Source organism: Bos mutus, chromosome 9 (genome assembly GCF_027580195.1).
Source record: "Bos mutus isolate GX-2022 chromosome 9, NWIPB_WYAK_1.1, whole genome shotgun sequence".
NCBI classification, from domain to species: domain Eukaryota; kingdom Metazoa; phylum Chordata; class Mammalia; order Artiodactyla; family Bovidae; genus Bos; species Bos mutus.
In genome coordinates, this window is record NC_091625.1 from 70,749,138 (window position 1) to 70,770,597 (window position 21,460).

Below are 21,460 nucleotides of genomic sequence, written 5' to 3' on the forward strand. Positions count from 1 at the left end.
GTGAATATGTTGCTCAAACTACATATGAACAGATTCTAAGTTTGTGACTATATTCCATTTAGGCTGGAAGAATGAGCCTATTAATGATTTACATTAAAAAAAAATCTCAGTCTGCTGTGGCTGATTCAAGTTGATGTATGGTAGAAACCAACACAATATAGTAAAGCAATTATCCTTCAATTAAAAATAAATAAATCTGAAAACCTCAATCTGTTAATACATAGAATAGTGAACAATATTTCTGTACAACCACACCTTTCTATAGAGCACTTGTACTACTGAGGCATTAGGAAAGGAGAGATTTAATGTCTATCCTCAGGAAGTTCACTGTATGAACATGAAAATTGTAGTCTGAATGTTGCAAGTGTTTCTGAGCTGGTCAGTCATTTTCCACCGTGTGCCTCTTCTGGCCTTGTCCTCAAGTTTCCCAGCACAACATTGTACACATATGACCAAAGCCCATTAGAGCATGTTTTAAATTCAGTTCAATTCCTTCTTTACAAGTGGACTTTTTCCCCATCTTCCTTGCCAGGAGAAGGAGCCACCACTGTCCAATATCCTTTATCATTGTTTCTTTCTGTGAATTTGAGGAACTCCCTCCCATTTTCCTCAAAGTTTCTGTTTTGGTTATCCAATGAATGCATCCAAAGATATTTATTGGAAAGGAACTATACCAATCACTGTGGGATACAAAGATGAATAATATAAAGAGTCTTACACACAAGAAGCTCATAATCTACATGAACAACCAACACATATATGCATACTTAACTCCAGTACTGGTGGCTCAGATGGTAAAGAATCCACCTCTGGTGCAAGAGACCCAGGTTTGATCCCTGGGTCAAGAAGACCCCCAAGAGAAGGAAAAGGCTACCCTCTCCAGTACTCTTGCCTGGAAAACCCCGTGGACAGAGATGCATGGCAAGATATAGTCCATGGGGTCACAAAGAGTTGGACGTGACTGAATGAATTAAAAAGTAGAGACTTTGCCAACAAAGATCCATCTTGTCAAGGCTATGCTTTTTCCAGTAGTCATGTAAGGATATGAGAGTTGGACTATACAGAAAGCTGAGTGCCAAAGAATTGATGCTTTTGAACTGTGGTGTTGGAGAAGACTCTTGAGAGTCCCTTGGACTGTAAGGAGATCCAACTATTCCATCCTAAAGGAGATCAGTCCTGAGTGTTCATTGGAAGGACTGACGTCGAAGCTCCAATATTTTGGCCACCTGATGCAAAGAGCTGACTCATTTGAAAAGACCCTGATGCTGGGAAAGATTGAAGGCGAAAGAAGAAGGGGACGACAGAGGATGAGATGGTTGGATGGCATCACCGACTCAGTGGAAATGAGTTTGGGTAAACTCCAGGAGTTGGTGATGGACAGAGAGGCCTGGCGTGCTGCAGTCCATGGGGCTGCAAAGAGTTAGGCATGACTGAGTGACTTAACTGAACTGAACTGAATTGAATGACTATGCATGCAACTCCAGTACAAAGCAGAAGCCAGAAGAGACATTATTGGGGCAGGGAAGTGGGGCAGGGAACATAGAAGGAAGATGTCAGCTACATTGAATTTAAAATCTTATTGGGGCAGCCAAAAAGATCCTCCTCCAGTAGTAAGAAATAAGAAACTCAAATTTGAGGGAAATGATAAGACTGAAAATAAATATGTTTGAGAGAAATACATGGAGAGATAGTAATTGAAGCTGTGAGGCTAAAATAAGGTTAGAGCAGAATTTCTCAACCATGGCACTGTTGAAATTTGGGGCCAGATAATCCTTTGTTGTCAGGGAGGCTGTTCCATGCATTGTATGATTTTTGTCAGTATCCTTTACCTCTACCCTTAAAATGTCAGTAGAACTCCCTCACTGGCTATAACAACCCAAAATGTCTCTAGACTTTGCCAAATGCACTCAAGGGGCAGAACTGTCCCAGGCTAAGGACCACTGGGTGAGAGAGACAGAGTAATAGTGTGAAGGGTGAAAAGATCACAAAGGACACAACCTGATGAAATAAGTTTCTAGGGTAGGAGAAGGAGGAGAAAAGCAAAACATGGAGAAAAGACAATCATTGAGGTACATGATTAACCAAAAATATATAACCAAATATATTAAATATTAACAGTAAATATTATTGGCAGTAAATATTAACCAAAACACTGGGGGAGGGAAAGAACTTCAGTTTTGTGAATGAAGCTTAATCTTGGTGAATAAAATGTGCACACATAGCCAAAGAGATGTCCACAGCACTTGTATTTATACATGTAGGCCACGTGACTATATAGATCAAAAACATATGTTAGAGAAAGAATACATTCCTAAAATCCTTCTTTATCCATTCTGCTCGTTTAATGAGACAGTCCAGTTTTATCAAACTATTGCAAAAGCCACTTGAAATCTTTTTTAAGAGATTAAATCAGAATCAGTAAAACTGGAAGCGACTGCAGCTGCTTCCTTCTCCTTTTCCATGTCCTCACATGCTCTGTACTTCAGCCTCACAGTGTTCTCAAGCTCTCCCCACTCTCCCAAAATGTAATAATCTCAAGAAAGACTTAGATAAACTCTACATGGCTATTAAAAGTGTGAAGTCCAACTGTCTCCTCTTTTGATGTTTACAGGATAAAAAGAAGATCCCCATCTGACATGCCAAAGGAGTGAAAATCTAAATCTCTAATTTTGTAAATTCGGGAGTCAACAAGTCTTGGGAGAGAGTGTCTTTTTACTGGAGGTCTCCCAGAACCCCAGAAATTGACCACTTTGGGAACCCTGGTATAACCAGAAGGCTAGATCTATTGCTTCTACCTAAGTGTCTATTACATCAGCTGGTGGCTCAAATGGTAAAGAATCCACTTGCAATGCAGGGTTTGATTCCTGGGTCAGGAAGATCTCCTGGAGAAGGGAATGGCAACCCACTCCAGTATCCTTGCCTGGAGAACTCCATGGACAGAGGAGCCTGGCAGGCTATAATCTATGGTGTCACAAAGAGTCTGGCACAACTGAGTGACTAATACATGGGTGTCTATTACACCAAATGGAAGAATATCCTTGTCTAGTCAATCCACTCCCTTACCTCTAGGGAGAAAGAACATCCAGTTTCCTTAGTAGGAAAGAATTGTAGAAAATGGAGAGCATTACCTAAGCACATGCAGGAAATATGCTTAGGTTGGAAGAGTCAGGGTGGAAGATCATTCCTGAGACAATTGTTCTCAACGCCTTGTGAAACCAAGGATAAAACATACCATATATAATGGGATTGAAAGCGGAATTAAAATAGCCCAACCAGAGAAAGATGTTGTACAAATCTTCAGGCGTTGTAAAATTAATGAAAGGGTCTGTGATTGTCAAGACAAAAAAGGGCAGCCAACACAACACAAATACTCCCATGACGATGCTCAAAGTCTTGGTGGCCTTGCTTTCTGTTTTGGTTGATGCCTTCATTTTGCTTTCCGACCCAATGTGTTTCATCATAGAACCTGTGCCAATTTGCCTAGCGTGCTTCCTGGCTACTGTGAAAATATGTATGTAAATTCCCACCATTACGGTCCCAGGGAGAAAGAAGGCTATAAAGGAGGCCAGCACCCCCCAGAGCTTGTTAAATATCAGCACACATAAACCTGTACAGTCAGTGGCTGCAACAAAGTCTTCTGCACCAATTATGTTTAATTCTGAGAATACCAGGCCAAAAGCAAAAAAGATGGGAATAGACCAACTGATGAGTAGAAAGACTCCTACGAGAGAGATGGTAATTTTGGTGACATAATGCAAAGGGTCACAAACAGCATAGTAGCGGTCCACTGAGATGAAGCAGAGGTGGAAAATGGAAGTGGTACAGAGCATGATGTCACAGCAGCTGTGGACTTTGCAAAAGAGATCGCCAAAGTACCAGCAGGACTCAATGGACCGGATCATACTGAAGGGCATGACCACACAGCTCAGCAAGAAGTCAGTGGTGGCCATGGAGAGGATCAGGAAGTTGGTGGGGGAGTGGAGCTGCTTGAAGTGGGCAATGGAAATGATCACAACCAGGTTGCCCAGCATGGTCATTACTATGGCACTGATCATGACAACATACAAGGCACAGGCACTCAGCCCAGACCTCGTGTTTCTAGGGCATGAATTGTTCACCAGAGCAAAGCAGAATTGTACTTCTGAAGGGTTCCAAAGGTCCAGTGAATTCATTGTCTTTGTCTTGTGGGTACTATGAGTCTTTTGCATAAATACTGTTCCTCTCTTTCCTGTGAAAGAAAGAGGAAAAACAATAAAAATAGTGCATCTTTTCAGAGAGGTCCAACTAACTGCACTTTCAATCCTGGGATAAGCGCCCTACTGACCGTGAGTGCTGCTTCCAACTTTAATGTGCATATGAATCAGTTAGAGATCTTTTCAAAACACAGATTCTAGTTCTGGGGTGGGGACTAAGAATCTGCTTTTCTCACCAGCTCTTGGGAAATGCCAGTGCTATTAGTCTAAGGACCATCCCTTGATTAGAAAGGGACTAAATACAACTAAATGAATATTGTCACCCAACACCTAAATAACCCAGTTAAAACCACCTAAGTAATCCAGGTAAATGCATGTTCTGATTGTACCAATATGTTGTCCTTATTCAGGATTCTGAAGACATGGGCAGATCAAGAATTTTTCCCTGTCCCACTTTTATTAATCAATTTGATTTACTGGATAATTCCCCTCAAGAATTACCAGGACCTCAGGAAGTATTCTTTAATGCTGAGTTTAAACAATAATTGTGATCTAAAGATTATGCATCTTCTTCTTTTTTTAAAATTTCTCTTGTGAATATTTGCAAATGTTTTGGATCCTGCCATTTAATACATACTCTTCAATTAAGAAAATATTGTTCTCTTCAATGTGGTCAATATAGATTTCAGAGTTTAGAACAATATATTTAACTAAAAATACTCTAAAGCCTACAAAATTATACAGAAATTGCCTCCAAAGAGGGGTGGGAAATATCTCAAATGATAGATTGTGAAATTCTCTGGCTTGTCTCCTTCCACTTGGCAGCCACATTCATTTATAAACTCACCTTCAAGTTAACGTCATCTCGTCCACAGACTTTAAGTCTCACATTGATAACAAATTTGACATATAGGGTGCTCATTGATTTTACTTTATGTAATTTACGCTGTTGTACTTAAAATGTGAAAATAATGGGACTGACTCATCTGGAGTATGACAAGGGTTTGACTTGTTTTTCCAGAGCTAGGACTGGATGTGTAACTCTGATGACCAATGACAAGCATTCATAAGATCTAAGGTCAGGTTGGAGAATGGAGTTTAGCCTGAGAATAGATTAAGACGCACTGGTCCATTGGGAAAATGAACCCACCAGCAAGTCCTTGCCAGATTTACTTGGAAAAGATACTAGTGAGAATACATGTAACTTTGAAGATAATATTTACATTTACAATACTTGCAACCATAGGTTAACAATTTTTTTCCAATGTGCATTATTTGAAACCTTAACATTATGGCACATTTTATTTGCTCTGGGTATAGTGAATTAATTTCTTAGACTAGTATTTTTCTTAAGATATATTTTAACTAAACCATTCCAATATTATGCAACTGAGTTGAACTTGAGAAACCAAAATGTAGAGAGTAACATATGGGAGACAAAGATTTATTCAACTGTTTTTTAAACTGCAGAGTATCCAGCACTAATTATTTGATTACTTATCATTTTGGTTCCTAAACTCTGATATTCATATAATAAAATCTTAAATACCTAATCACCTTCTTTAATAAATGAACTTTTAAAATTATTTTTATCCTTTTACTCTTGTGAATTAAAATTTTTTTTTAATTATTTTAAAAATTACTTTGAAAAATATCTAACAATTACCACAAAATAACTTATACATTTGTCACTAATAGGCTTCCCTACAGGTAAAGAATGGCAACTCATTCCAGTATTCTTGCCTGGAAAAGTCCGTGAACAACGGATTGATATAATTTAACCTCCTAGGTTTGTAAAGTGAATTTTGTTTGTTTTATTTTGGAAGACAAGTTATGAAACAGCTGCTAGAAATTAATAGTATTATTTCATGCTTCTGATGAATGGTTGTATATATTAGAGAAATATTTTAACATTTAAGTATCATACTAAGACAAAAGGATAGAATAAAACACGTTTATTTTAAAAGTTAATACATGGAAGATTTGTTAAGAGAATATCAAAGATAATTAAGCTTTTATCGTCTTAGTTAAAAGTTGCAAAATAAATAAGCAAATGCAAGTATAACTACTAGTCTACTGCTTTGTTAAAAAAGAAAATAGTCCAGAAGAAAAAGAAGGAAATTATTAAGTGCACAGGATTTTATTTAAAAACTTAACAAAGTAAAGATTCCTTTTCACTGAAGATTCACCTCCAGGAAAGAATTTTTTAATAACAGTAATTTTTAATAATGTAAAGTTAACTCCTCTATGGCATCTGACTTTTATCATGGGACATTGTTGTTACACCTATTTTTTTTTAAATTACTGACATTTCAAAAAAGGATGAAATTAATGACAACACTGCAAAGAATGGCCTAAGGAAAGTATAGAAAATTGTTAATTTTACCAGGAGGTAAAAAGAAATATTTACTAGCAGTTCTGGAGAGAAGCAAAAACTGTATTACTTTTTAGTTCAAATTTCATTCTTTCAGGGAAAAAGTTACAGAATGGATAAACAGACTCAAGGACACTGAAATAATAATTTTGAAAAATGTAGAACTTTCTCAGAATTTCAAGGAAAATATGAAAAAGAAATTATATAATAATTTTCCTCAAGTATTAAATATTTAAAAGTCTATTAATATATATGTATTTTCCTCAAATAAGAAGGAAAATATCCAACAAGCTCAATAATATATTGCAAATGAAATGGAAGAAACAAGGAGAAAACTTATATTTGCTTTATCAGGAATGATTTTTCTCCTCTTACTGCTTATGAGGCTTAAACACTCCACCTCTGAGACTGTTTTTCTGAAAACAATGATTTTGTCTTGCTTTGCTCTATCTCACTCAAACAATAATTTCCTAGGTAAGACAGATTACTTGTGAATTAGATGTGAGAAATTACTGTTGTGGATCTTTAGAATTGCCTCTTTAGAATTCCAGTGATTTTTTAAAAATGATCCAAATCTATTTTTATAGATCTTATACTTTGTAGAATTTATAGATTAATATTTTAGGTTTGGTAATATTTATTTTACTTGAAATAAATAAACACATACATATAAACATAAATACATATATCTGATCTTTTCTTTCAAGATACTCTTCTTTTGCTTATTGGAATTTGTTTGGCTAAGTTGGTAATTTGGAGCTAACATGGTTGAAAAGTGATTTATTTGTTGTGCTAAGGTTTCTTACCATGCAAATGAGCCTTATGCTTCACCACTCTCTCCCCTGATGATTTTCCCCCAGAAAATACACTTAGGCCTGAGATCTTATTGGTAGGCTCCTGGCAGTCTGTGTTGTCATCAGTATTTATACACAAAATATGCCTCCTGTGGCTGCATTACCTGGGTTGTGCTATTAACAGGAGTGTTTTTTTTAACAACTTCAGCATGTTGTCAGCAGAAATGCTATATCGAGTCACCAGAGAATTGGCTCTGGGAGAATAAAAGTTTTGTGCTATGATCTCCATGATTTCAAAGGGGCACCAAGAACTAGCCTCACACAAAGCAAAAGTGGAGAAGATTGAAAGGGGGAGAGGAAAGGTGGGAAGGAGGAACAAAGGAAGGAGTTAAAATCCAACAAATGCTCACTATACTTATTACCAAATGCTGCTGCTGCTGCTGCTGCTAAGTCGCTTCAGTTGTGTCCGACTCTGTGCCACCTCATAGACGGCAGCCCACCAGGATGCCCCGTCCCTGGGATTCTCCAGGCAAGAACACTGGAGTGGGTTGCCATTTCCCTCTCAATGCATGAAAGTGAAAAGTGAAAGTGAAGTGGCTCAGTCATGTCCGACTCTTAGCAACCTCATGGACTGCAGCCCACCAGGCTCCTCCATCCATGGGATTCTCCAGGCAAGAGTACTGGAGTGGGTTGCCATTGCCTTCTCCAAATGCTAGATGTTTTCAAATAGTGAGTTTTTTAATTCTTGTGAAAATTTGACTAATTTATATATCTTTCCCGTTTGCTGCCATGTACAAATCAGTGATACTCATTCACACTGCAGTGCTTTGTCTATAATTTCCTGAGCCCAAACAAAAGGCAATAAGAACCATGCTTCAAACCAACCAAAGGAAAAGGGGAAACTTCCATCATCATGTGGGTATGTTCATAGTCACTGGGAGACGGTGTATTCACTAGTGCACCATAGTTCTGACGGTGTGCTAAGCTTCAGGGAGTTTATGACAATAATTTTTTTAAATTTTATTTTATTATTTAAATTTACAATATTGTATTGGTTTTGCCATATATCAACATGAATCCACCACAGGTATACACATGTTTCCCATCTTGAACCCTCCTCCCTCCTCCCTCCCCATACCATCCCTCTGGGTCGTCCCAGTGTACCAGCCCCAAGCATCCAGTATCGAGCATCGAACCTGGACTGGCGACTCGTTTCATATGATATTATACGTGTTTCAATGCCATTCTCCAGAATCATCCCACCCTCTCCATCTCCCACAGAGTCCAAAAGACTGTTCTATACATCAGTGACTCTTTAGCTGTCTCGTATACAGGGTTATTGTTACGATCATTCTAAATTCCATATATATGTGTTAGTATACTGTATTGGTGTCCATCAAACCACAGAACTGTTATATTTTAAATACCCAATGTTTCAGTTCAGTTCAATTCAGTTCAGTTGCTCAGTCATGTCCGACTCTTTGTGACCCCATGAATTGCAGCACGCCAGGCCTCCCTGTCCATCACCAACTCCTGGAGTTCACCCAAACTCATGTCCATCGAGTTGGTGATGCCATCCAGCCATCTCATCCTCTGTCGTCCCCTTCTCTTCCTGCCCCCAATCCCTCCCAGCATCAGAGTCTTTTCCAATGAGTCTTTTTCAACTCTTTGCATGAGGTGGCCAAAGCTTTGGAGTTTCAGCCTCAGCATCAGTCCTTCCAATGAACACCCAGGACTAATCTCCTTTAGAATGCACTGGTTGGATCTCCTTGCAGTCCAAGGGACTCTCAGGAGTCTTCTGCAACACCACAGTTCAAAGGCATCAATTCTTCGGCGCTCAGCTTTCTTCACAGTCCAACTCTCAAATCCATACATGACCACTGGAAAAACCATAGCCTTGACTAGACAGACCTTTGTTGGCAAAGTAATGTCTCTGCTTTTGAATATGCTATCTAGGTTGGTCATAACTTTCCTTCCAAGGAGTAAGCGTCTTTTAATTTCATGGCTGCAGTCACCATCTGCAGTGATTTTGGAGCCCAAAATGTTTAGAGGGTATCAAAGTTTATTTATAAAAAATAGAATCAAATTATCCATGTTTAAATTAACTGGTCAAAATTAACTTTTACAGCCTCTAAGGATTTTCATCATAAAATGAATAGGAATGATAAGAAAATACTGTTTTCTTTGCACATTCATCTGGGTTTACAAAACTTCTCTTTAGAAATTTCTTCCCAGGTAGATGAAGCAAATCAACCATATAGTATTAATATAGTTTGTGCTCAGTTTAAAAGTAATCTTTGTACATTTGTCATTTTCAGTATTTGCAATGTTTAAGGGAATTTAGCATTTACTACAAAAGCTTTATGATTCCCACTTAAAAATACATCATTAAATCATTGATTTAGCCATGATTTTTAAGTTGAGAGTAAGAAGTAAAGTTTGCTAAGTTTACTAAAGTTATGATAATTGTTAAGATTTTTAAATTTATCATATTTGTAAGTCATTACATTTGCAAGAGCTAGGTACTGGGGAATGTTTTATGTATATTTAACAATTAAATTTTCAAAAAGTGACCTTGAAATTTTAATTTGATAAATGTAAATAAAAATATTGAAGGAATTCAATTACCTAAGTCTCTTACTGCTTCTTAAAAGATGTTGTGAAAATTTACTAAGTGTAGAATAACTTATATTCTAAGTTAAATAAAGTTCAATAGAAATTATAAGTTAAATTTTAAAAGAAGAGCTAATTTCTTAAATATTATTTTCTGAATAAAATATTAATTCTTAAAGCCAAAATTATCTTACTCTTTTTTATACACAAAAGGACACCAGAAATCTCAAGATGACAACTGATCTTCAAAAGAAAAAGAAGTTTGCCAAGTGGAGGAGGGTGAATCGCCCTCAGGTAGGGCCAACAAAGGGGGGATGACTTATTAGGGGGCCAGTGATTCCTTTAGAGGAGGGTAGACTTCAGAAGAGTGAGTAAGTATAGAAACTTAGTTTCTACACAAAGAGTGACTTTGTGTAGAAACACAAAGAAAGGCCAAGTCAGGCCTATACAGACCTGATGTCTTTGAGGAGAGTTTCAACATTTTATCTCAAAACAATGAAAAGCTACATTCGTTCTTGGTCCCGCAGGAAACAGATGGTGCAATCAACCTGTATGATTGAGGACAGTTTAATTAAAAAAAAAAAAAGAAGAAGAAGAAAGAAAGAAGCTATTTACAAAGATGTGGGCAGTGTTTAAGGAAACCAGCCAGAAAATTCTAGCACTCAGGGCAGCAATAGTAGGAAAATCCTATGGACAGAGGAGCCTCGTGGGCTATAGGCCATCAAGTCACAAAGAGGCAGACACGACTGAGCACAGGAGCATTACCTTGGCTGGAACTGACAGAAGATGAGGATGGTACCAGGAGCACTAGAGGATGGCTGTATGGAAAAAGAGTCTGAATGGCCTTTCCTGAAGGAGTCAGCCAGCCCCAGGGTAACTTGGCAGGGAGGTGGCCTAAGCACCCTGATTGCCCCTCCTTCCATCCTGACATCTCCTGCCAGTGCTTCCTGTTGGTAAAATGGCATCCATTAGACACTCCAGGGCAAGAGACCTTGTACATCCTAATTCAAACCTATGCTTTCTACACAGAGTTCGTGGAGAAGGCTTGGACAAGCAGAAGGGATTTAGCTTGGAAACCATGTAAGATATTTAAGAGGAAAGTGTCAACTTGAGATAATTGTGCAGAGTAGATTGCAAAGCTGTAAAATGGGAGGCAAGAACACTAGCTAACATGGTGAGAGAAGAGGCGTATGCTGAGAATCAATTCTAAGTAAATATTCTTATCCTTTACTGAGTATCCAATATCTATCTCAGTGAATGTAGACAATTTTCCTATAGCCTCTTGGCTATATATTTCATGAAACTAGCTAAGTCCATTCTAATAGATTGTCCCATTTATATTTAGATAGATTTATATGTTCAGTCTAATAATCAGATGCTAATGTTGTACATACTAAAGCTGGCCATCCCTACACTGCTCCCTTCCCACTTGGAAAATTCCTAATCCTGCTTCCCTGAGAAGCACATGGGCATAAGCATACAGACACAGACACACACACACAGGACAAAGACTCTCTCCTTTGATCAAATTTTAATCAAGCTCCTATGACTCCTCTGCTTGCCTAAGCCAAACTTGGACTTCCTTCTTTGCTGTGGTAGACTCTAGATTGAGCAAGAATCCTGCTAAGTCAGTTTAGCAAAAACTCCCCCACTCTTGGTATCTGACTAGCCTCACTATCTTATCACTCTGCCCTACGTTCAGCAAGAATTCTGATGAGTCAGTCTAGCAAGAACACTCCTTGATGTTTCCTCTTAATAATTTTCAATGCACTATTCACAACCCAGTCCCATGGGAACAAATCCCCACTGAACCTTGTTAGAGTTGAATTCGATCTCTCTACTTTACTACAAAAACCACCTGTGGCGGATTCATTTTGATATTTGGCAAAACTAATACAATTATGTAAAGTTTAAAAATAAAATTAGAAAAAAAAAAAACCCTATTGTAGAAGCTTTCCTTGAATAGTCTGCCTTACAGTCTTTAACAAATATCATGAATAATTTCTTATCTCTAACACACAGAGCATGAAGTTTTTAAGAGTAAGGAAATTGTTCAAAAGTAGAGAAACAGATAAAAGTTTTAAAAGTTGAAGGAAGCCAAACAGAGCAGCCCAATCACTGGATGTGAAGTGTATCTACTACTGAAGGGATTCAAGTCTGTTTTAATGTCCTCATCTGTGAAGGGAGTGGCATAATAGGATCATGTCCATGGTCTTCTGAGACTCTCAGGAAGAAGGATCCTGGCCTTGCTCTCACAACCTAACATGTCTCTTCCTGGACAGAGCCTAAAATATTCACTTCAAGACCAGCAGTCAAATTGGGTTAATAAATACTCTTTGGTAAATATAAAAATATTCATTGGCTACCAATTATACATTTATTATGCACATTTGCTTTTCTACCAACAAATAGTTGCTCAGTGACTAAGTTGTGTCCGCTTCTTTGTGACCCCATGCACTGCAGCACACCAGGCTCCTCTGTCCTCCACTATCTCCCAGAGTTTGCTCAAATTCATGTCCATTGCATCAGTGATGCTATCTGACCATCTCATCCTCTGCCAACCCTTCTCCTCCTGCCCCCTCAATATTTCCCAGCATCAGTGTCTTTTCTAATGAGTGCAATGAGTCAGCTCTTCCCATCAGGCAGCCAAAGTATTGGAGCTTCAGTTTCAGCACCAGTCCTTCTGATGAATATTCAGGATTGATTTCTTTTAGGATTGACTGGTTTGATCTGCTTGCAATCCAAGAGATTTTCAAGAGTCTTCTCCAACACCACAGTTCAAAAGCATCAATTCTTCAGCATTCAGCTTTCTTTATGATCCAATTCTCACATCCATACATGATTACTGGAAAAACCATAGCTTTGACTATACGGATTTTTGTCAGCAAAGCGATGTCTCTGCTTTTTAATACGCTCCCTAGGTTTGTCATAGCTTTCCTTCAAAGAGCAAATGTCTTAATTTCATGGTGCGTGTAACAAGTACAGGGAATAAAAACCGTAATGAATGAAGTAGTCCTTACTGAATATTATGCTTCAAGACACAATTTGAACCTATATATTTGAATTATATTATTAAATTATTCTTGGATCTAGAATTATTGAAATTTAATAAAATAATATTTGCAGTGACCTGGGGATGTAACGTACATGCTTCAGGTCAAAATTATAATAATCTCACTTTCAATACTCCATTCACTTGTAATGGCCTTTTTATTAATGTGCTTCAGGAAACAGATTTGCACTTTCTGAATGGGAGCTAAATATTTTTCCTGACACTATATATTTAAGAGCTTTCCGAAACCATGGATAAAAGAAGCCATGAATGAGAGGATTGCAAGTGGAGTTGAAGTACCCAAGCCACACTAAAAGATCAAGTACTATCATGGGAGTGGAGTAGCCTAGATATGGGTCAATCAAAACAGCAAGAAAACAAGGCAACCAGCAAGCTAGAAACACTCCCATTACTATACCCAGGGTCTTGGCTGCTTTGCGATCCTTTCTCTTGGATAAGTTTTTTCTCACTTCCCCCTTTGTGTTTTCAGGCATGTTGTCTATAACTCGAGCATGTCGTTTGGAAACAATAAAGATTTTGCCATAAATACCAACCATAACGGAGCCAGGAGTAAAAAAACATGTAGTGAACAATATTGTCCCCCAAAATTTGTTGAAAGCAAGTGCGCAGAAATTGAAGCAAGCAACAAGAATCTCATAGTTCTGCATACCAGAAACATTGGCCTTGGATAGAACTAAACCAAAAGAAAAAAGAGCAGGGGCTGACCAGCAAAATGCAAGCAGCCACTTTATCATGGAGATGGTCATTGTGGTTGTGTAGTGTAGAGGGTAACACACAGCATAAAATCTATCAACAGCAATGGAGCAGAGGTGGAAAATGGAGGCCAGACTTAGCATCATGTCAAAGCTTGTGTGGAATTTACAAAAGCCATCCCCAAAATACCAGCAGCTCTCTACTGATCGCACCATGCTATATGGCATAATGACCAAACCCAGCAGAAAGTCTGTGGTTGCCATGGAGAGGATCAGAAAATTTGTGGGAGAGTGAAGCTGCTTGAAATGTGATATGGAAATGATTATAACCAAGTTTCCAAAGATAGTGATGAACATGGCTCCGATCATAATTGAGTACATTATTACTCGAATATGAAAATGGCGGTTGGTGGGAGGACAGGATTTATTTCCAAATGTTGGACAACTGGATAAATCTTCAGGAATATAAGTTAGATCCATGGTGCTTTATCTCTTTAAACTCCTTTTTTGGAAGGTAAGTCAATGTTTCTTCTCCTCTTAAAATGATCCCAGGAAATTTCAGCCCTGAAAGTACAATGAAGTCACCTGTCATTAATTCATTTCAATTATAATATATAAATATTTAAAATTATATAAATGGTGCTTACTTTCTGAGTTGTTTGCTGCATTTGAAAGTGAAAAACCTCAACTGCTCACTCTTTCCTGTTTTAGTCAATTTTACTCAATTTCATCCTTCTCTTTCATTTCATCCTTCTTTATTTACACTTTGGCCAATCAAATTTCGCATGACTCATATTGATCATAGGCATGCCTTTCTCTTATTCTACTGGGAGGCAAAGGACTAGTCTCTTGTTTTCCCTGAATTCTTGGTACTTAAGTTAATGCTTGTAGCAGGCACTAGATGCATATTTGTGAATGAATAAGTATATACATAAATGTGAAATTATGGCTGTTTTAAAATACTTCCATTGTTCCAATAAAAGCAACTGTTTCAATACACTTATAACTTTGCTGAAAAGAATCGAATAATTTCAGGAGCTCACTTCATAAAGTATCTTTCTATATTAAATTGCTTCTAATACTGCTATAAAAGAATCACTCCCAGAGTAGCATTTAGAGAGGCAGACCTGAGAGATTTTCTCTAAACATATTTTACTGATCCTTTAGGCTAGTGAGATAAGACCTAAGGATTTTGAGTTCAGATACGGATATGAAGGTATTAGTAAAAGGAAAAAAAAGAAAAAACTGCTGCAGGGGTTTCAGCTAAATGCCTTTGGGAGATGGTGGCAGTGGTGGCATAAGAACCCACTCAGTGCTCCATGACCTTGTTAGGATGGAGTTATGTGTTCTCAGGCCTGTCCAACTCTTTGCAACCCTATGGACTGTAGCCCGCCAGGCTGCTCTGCCCATGGGATTTTCCAGGCAGGCATACTGGAGTGAATTGCCATTTCCTGCTCCAGGGGATCATCCCAACCCAAGGATTGAACTTACATCTTCTGTGTCTTCTGCGTTGCTGGTGGATTCCTTACCCGCTAAGTCATCAGGGAAGCCAGGATGGGGTTATACTGGCTTTAACGTCCCTTATGCATTGTTTGGTGCCTTACCTTTGCAGAGTTGGAAGTGTTCTTCCTGCTGATTCAGATACTCTGAAAAATTAAAGAAAATACTATGTGGGAGACTTACAACTTACAACTACACTTACATACTTCTAAGTCCATGAACATGCAGGCAAAGTACACTATTATCTAAATTTAGTTTTTCCTCCTTTTTATTTGTTGAAAAAAATCACATCAGATGGATTAGCAATGGAAAATAAACATTAATGTTGTTAGTTCTTTAATATACTAACTCAAATTAAATGTTTAATTTTTTATTTGTTTGAACTTAGATAAGGTTGATAAATAATGTGCTTTCACTTTCTCCTTTAAATTTTGATTGTAATGTGTTTCCTGGCATCTAAGGCTGAAGCCTAAAGTATTTCAGCTGTTAGGAAACTGCTTAAGAGAACTATATAAATTTTCAAATCCACTTCTCAAAATGTAGACTTTTCTGAATGTCTCTGTTTATGTCTTTCAGTTAGGACAAAGAGACTTTTTATTGAAAGTAGGATCAATGCAAAGACCTGGAACTAACACCAATAATAACTGTTTCATTTCTCTCTCCATCAGTCAGAAAGTAATGTCAATTTTTATAATATCTATTAAAAAAAAATCTTAAACTCCAAGTCTCAAATATAAATTCTATTTTTTAAAGCTCCAAAATCATGCTTAGCCTAAAGAGTAGATGCCATTCAAACAGCAGATTTGTGTTAATATTTTTATTAAATAAAGATAAAAGTATGATTTTATGAGTAATTTCAAAATTTAAACAGTATCTATATTGCAACAGTGTAAATGGTACATGTAGTATAACAGGAAAGATAAGCAAAAGTTTAAAATTTGCAAAAATCCATGATGTTGGATCTTTTCTGTAAGTTCTCTAACATCTTACATAGACCATAATGATTATTTACATAATGATTATTACAATAACAGAACTGCTTGGAAACCATTCCAGGGATGACAGTAAGTAAACTGCATTCAAATGCTGTGCTGAAAACTAAGATAAAGAGAAGAAAAATTGTTTTTTCTGTGACTGATTTCTATGACAAATGATTAATTTATTCCAAATAAATGGAATCACAGTCTGTAAGTAAGCTTCATAAAACCATCTGGCAGTTCGCAATGGGCAGAGATAACACCTTGAAAACAATCTTCTTAAAAACATCTGGGAGCAGGAAAAATATTTTAACTGACAGTAAATACATACCAGAAACAGGCAGAGAGACCTCCATGTCAGAGAGCAGGGAGAGAAAGGAGAGTGAAAATTAAAACCATAGTAAATATCTTTCTCATAAATAGCCATAAACTATAGCATTATTGAAAAACAAACAGAAGAGAAAAGTCTTTACTACAACTATCAAAGAAGTATGAGGTCCAATGGAAATTGATCTAAATAAATGTTTTATCAAGTCTATGTGTACTTTTTTTGGTGGATACACGGAAAAGGTCTGGAAAAACATGCCTTGGCTAGAACATCGGAGCACTAGTTTGCCTGTGATAAATGATAAATCTTTTCCGCATCTGTTGGCATGGAAACCCCGGTTGTAACCCCTCCGCCCTTCAATCTACAATACTCCGCAACCTTTGGTCATGTAGTCTCTATATTCCCTGCAAACACCTGTGGTTTGGCCAGTCCCCTTTTCTCCACCTGACCCTTCAATCTCTTGAAAACCTGAAGGCTCAGCTCAAATATCATTGCCTTCTAGAAACCTTTTTTCACTCTCCCAGCTGGACTATTGGGATGACTAAAGATCTTAAAGTTATATTGTCTTCCCCATTTTACAGCTGACTTTGATTTCAAATGCCTTTTATTTTATCCTTTTCTTAGCACAACACTTTAAAAACATACGTTAATTTACAATTCAATTTTTTGAGGTTTACAGTTAATGAGATAAAATGCCCTTAACTGTCTAAGCCTGGCAATATTTAGTACGGATCTGCGTTCATCTCAGGTAAGCAGTAATGGCTTGCTGAATTAAATGGAAAGAAATTAATTTTAACACATTGAAAAATCTACATAATAGGCACTTTGTCTCATGGTATTAGAGACATTTGGTTTGAGAAAGATTAAATCATTAGGGAAACAGTAAATCTTGTTTATTTAAATATTTTTAAAAAAATTTTATAATGTTGTGTTGGTTTCTGCCATACAACAGCTCAGATCAGCCATAATTATACATAAATTCCCTTCCTCCCGAACACCCCCCACCCCACCATCCCTCCAGGTCATCACAGAGCTGCAGGCTGGGCTCCACATGCTACACAGCACATTCTCACCAGCTATCCATCTTACACCTTACAGTGTATACATAAAGTAGCTGATGCTACTTTCTGCATTCGTCCCACTCTCTCCCTCCTGCACTGTGTCCACAAGTCCAATCTCTATGTCTGCATCCAATCTCTACATCTGCATGTCCATTCCCTCCCTGCAAATAGGTTCATCAATATAATTTTTCTAGATTCCATATATATGCATCAATACACTGTATTTGTTTTTCTCCTTCTGATTTACTTCATCCACCTCACTAGAGCTTACTCAAATTTGTTCTTTTTTATGGCTTATTTAGAAAGTACCTAATAAATCCTCTCCCCATGGACAGAGGAGCCTGGTAGGCTGCAGTCCATGGGGTCGCTGGGAATCGGACATGACTGAGCGACTTCCCTTTCACTTTTCACTTTCATGCATTGGAGAAGGAAATGGCAACCCACTCCAGTGTTCTTACCTGGAGAATCCCAGGGACAGGGGAGCCTGGTGGCCTGCCGTCTATGGGGTCACACAGAGTCGGACACGACTGAAGTGACTTAGCAGCAAACATACAATATTCCAAATGAAACTCAGCCAACAAAAATTTGGATATTTTAAAGTTTTTAAATTACTTAAAAGGCACATTTCCACTGCCTTCTCCCAACTTTTTCAGGTATAGAATGTAACCAAGGTCTTGAGGGAGAAGTTGTTACTAAATGCTGTAACTAACATTGCAATCCAGGTCTTTTGGTTCCTGCTACAATAAGCTTCCCACAATTGTTTACTCTCCAAGAATGGGAAATAATAATAATATCAATAAGAAAGTCTATGGCTTCATCTGTTCATATTTCTTTCATACGGTCCTTGCTAATTAAATTATGGCCTGTAATCAGCTATGGATGACCTCATCTCCTGGGAACATTTTTGGAAATGAAAAATCTCAGACCCCTCCCACCAATGCACATTTTGGCAGGATAATATGTTATTTACATGACCATTGAATTCTGGAAGAATGGTTCTAGACAATAAGGAAGCTGTATTTTTAGTTTGGACACTCTTTGCGTATGAAATGAGTGGATAATCTTGAGGAGTAAAGAGTGACAGACTAACTCAAGTAAATGTTGCTTGCAAGAGAAAAAAATATTAAAAGTGAAATGTGTAGTGTCTGGCAGTGAATTAAATAGTATATACCAAGAGTTTTTTTTTTTTAGATATATTATCAAAGAGGAGAGTGCATTTTAACATTATTAAAACACATATGTAACTTACATTTACTATAAATCATGTCTTGCATAGTTCCTGTTATCTGCAAAAACATTTTAAAAATGCCCTACATAGAGACTTTAAACCTTGCCATTTTGATGTAAAATTTAAGACCTTTTTTCATAATAATTGTTTTGCAGTTGGAAAAAAATCCTGCCTTCTCTCTTGCATGCTATTTGTAACAATTTTGGGTTCTTTGTAAAATTTAGTTACTGTTATTCAGTTATTTTGGAGAAGAGAATAAATCAGATTTAAAAAAACTAGGATAGTACATTTCTAATTCTTTTTATTGACTCAGTACCTTCCCTCTCTTGATAAGTTAGTTGTGAATCATTGCGTCTCTTCTGGTGGCTTTGCAGGCATCAAGTCAGGATTGTAGACAGTGTAGTGTCAAGGACTGAGATATCTGACTCATAAAAGTTTATCTCTTCTCTCCAGAGGACTGGAGTGAAGAACACAGATTCAGGAGTTCCTAGAGGGAAACTAAGTGCACAGCCCCAGTGGAATTGCTCTTTTATCTCTCTTTCCTGAGGGATATTAACCTATTCTGTCTATTTTTAATATCCCAGATAGTTTTCAGTGCTTTTTTTTCCAAATAAAGGATGACAATTTCATATCAATTTCATGGTCATTTGGGCTTCATTCTGGTAAAATAGGGTAGTAAAATTTCTGTATCTTAAAAACATATAGACTTATGTAGCTAAACTAAATGTTGGCTGATATCCAAAGTAGAAATAATTGTCCAAATCATAAAAGGCCTCAGTTTACACTTTGATTCCTGGATGAAATGAGAAGATATTGGGATGGGAGAAAAGTATTTATCTTTGCTTCAGTGATTTGTTCCAGTTTAATAGAATCCTTAGTTAAAGAAACAAAAGTATACAATCCCATTAAATCTTGATAAAAACTAGTGTAGTAAATCAGGAGTCCAGAAAGCTAAGTTCTAGTTCTGCTTCTAAAGAAAATTGTATCAGTTCAGTTCCATTCATTTGCTCAGTCGTGTCCGACTCTTTTCGACCCCATGGACTGTAGCACGCCAGGCTTCCCTGTCCATCACCAACACCCATGCTGCTGCTACTGCTAAGTCACTTCAGTCGTGTCCGACTCTGTGCGACCCCATAGATGGCAGCCCACCAGGCTCCACCATCCCTGGGATTCTCCAGGCAAGAACACTGGAGTGGGTTGCCATTTCCTTCTCCAATGCATGAAAGTGAAAAGTGAAAGTGAAGTCGTTCAGTCGTGTCCGACTCTAGCGACCCCATGGACTGCAGCCTACCAGGCTCCTCCATCCATGGGATTCTCCAGGCAAGAGTACTGGAGTGGGGTGCCATTGCCTTCTCCGACCAACACCCATAGCCTGCTCAAACCCATATCCATCAAGTCGGTGGTGCCATCCAACCATCTCATCCTCTGTCATCTCATCCTCCTCCTGCCTTCAATCTTCCCAGCATCAGAGTCTTTTCCAGTGAGTCAGTTCTTCGCATCAGGTGGCCAAAGCATTGGCGTTTCAGCTTCAATACAATAGAAAATTGTATAATCTGGGGCAAATCATTCAATCTCCCTTGGGTTCAGCTTTCTCATCTATAACGGCCTATAAAATTTTGAGTGTGAGGGGAAACAGTACTGACTTTGGGAATGAATGCAGGGTGAACTGTGGAAGGAGGAAAGCAGATAGGATGCTGGGTTACTACTGTATTTGAACTAGTGAACAAGCCAGGATGACCACATTCTGAAACTAAAAAGTGCCTCATAGAGACATAGACTTAGAGAACAAATGTATGGACACCAAGAGGGGAGGGAGAGGGTGGGATGAATTGGAAAATAGGGATTGACATGTGTACACTGCTATGTATGAAGTAGATGGCTGGTGATATGATTCCACTTCTATGAGATACCTAGAAGATTCAAATCCATAGAGTCATAAAGTACTCTGGTAGCTGCCAAGGGTTGGGGAGTAGAGGGTAGTAAGGTGGGGAAGGGGGATGGGGAGTTTTTAATGGGAACAAAGTCTGGTTGAAGAAGGTGAAAAATTTGAGAGATGGATGGTGGTGAGAGTTGCACAACAATGTGAATGTACTTAGTGCCTCTGAACTGTACAGTTAAATATGGTTAAAATAATTTTTTAAGTGTGAAGAAAATTATGTTTCAGTGAAAGGGGAATAAATGAGTAGAATGTTTAGCTACTTGAATGATTTTTAAAATATGAGGAGGATTCTAATAGAGAGAAGCATCATGAGAAACTTTTGGACCAGATAGGACTGACAAATTGTTATTTCATCCATAAACACCATAATAAACAACAACCACCATCACAAACACTATCATTCTGTAAAAAGAACACCATTTCAAAGAAGATGCACTGTTCCACCTCTACCTCATAGGCTATTGGGTGAGACCAACCTATCATTAGGACAGCAAGGATGGAAGGGACATACAAGGTCTGGAGAACATGGGTCAGCCCATCTTCAGGCAGCCAGGCAAGACACCACTTAAGCTGACTTCTGGGTAGTCACTGTTTCATTGTCATCTGTGCAATGAACTAAGATCAAAGCACATTTGTGGGGCCTCTTGAGAAACCTATATGCAGGTCAGGAAGCAAGAGTTAGAACTGG

General features: G+C 37.9%; 2 protein-coding genes across 2 annotated transcripts; both read right to left on the minus strand.

Moving 5' to 3' along the window:
• Positions 1-3,128: 3,128 nt before the first annotated feature.
• On the minus strand, positions 3,129-4,172 carry LOC102273471 (trace amine-associated receptor 4-like). The gene has a single exon (XM_005887749.2). The coding sequence runs from the start codon at positions 4,170-4,172 to the stop codon at positions 3,129-3,131; it is 1,044 nt and encodes a 347-aa protein (XP_005887811.2).
• A 9,015-nt stretch (positions 4,173-13,187) lies between these two features.
• LOC102268849 (trace amine-associated receptor 3) lies at positions 13,188-14,219 on the minus strand. Its single transcript, XM_005887734.2, has one exon. The coding sequence runs from the start codon at positions 14,217-14,219 to the stop codon at positions 13,188-13,190; it is 1,032 nt and encodes a 343-aa protein (XP_005887796.1).
• Positions 14,220-21,460: the final 7,241 nt, after the last annotated feature.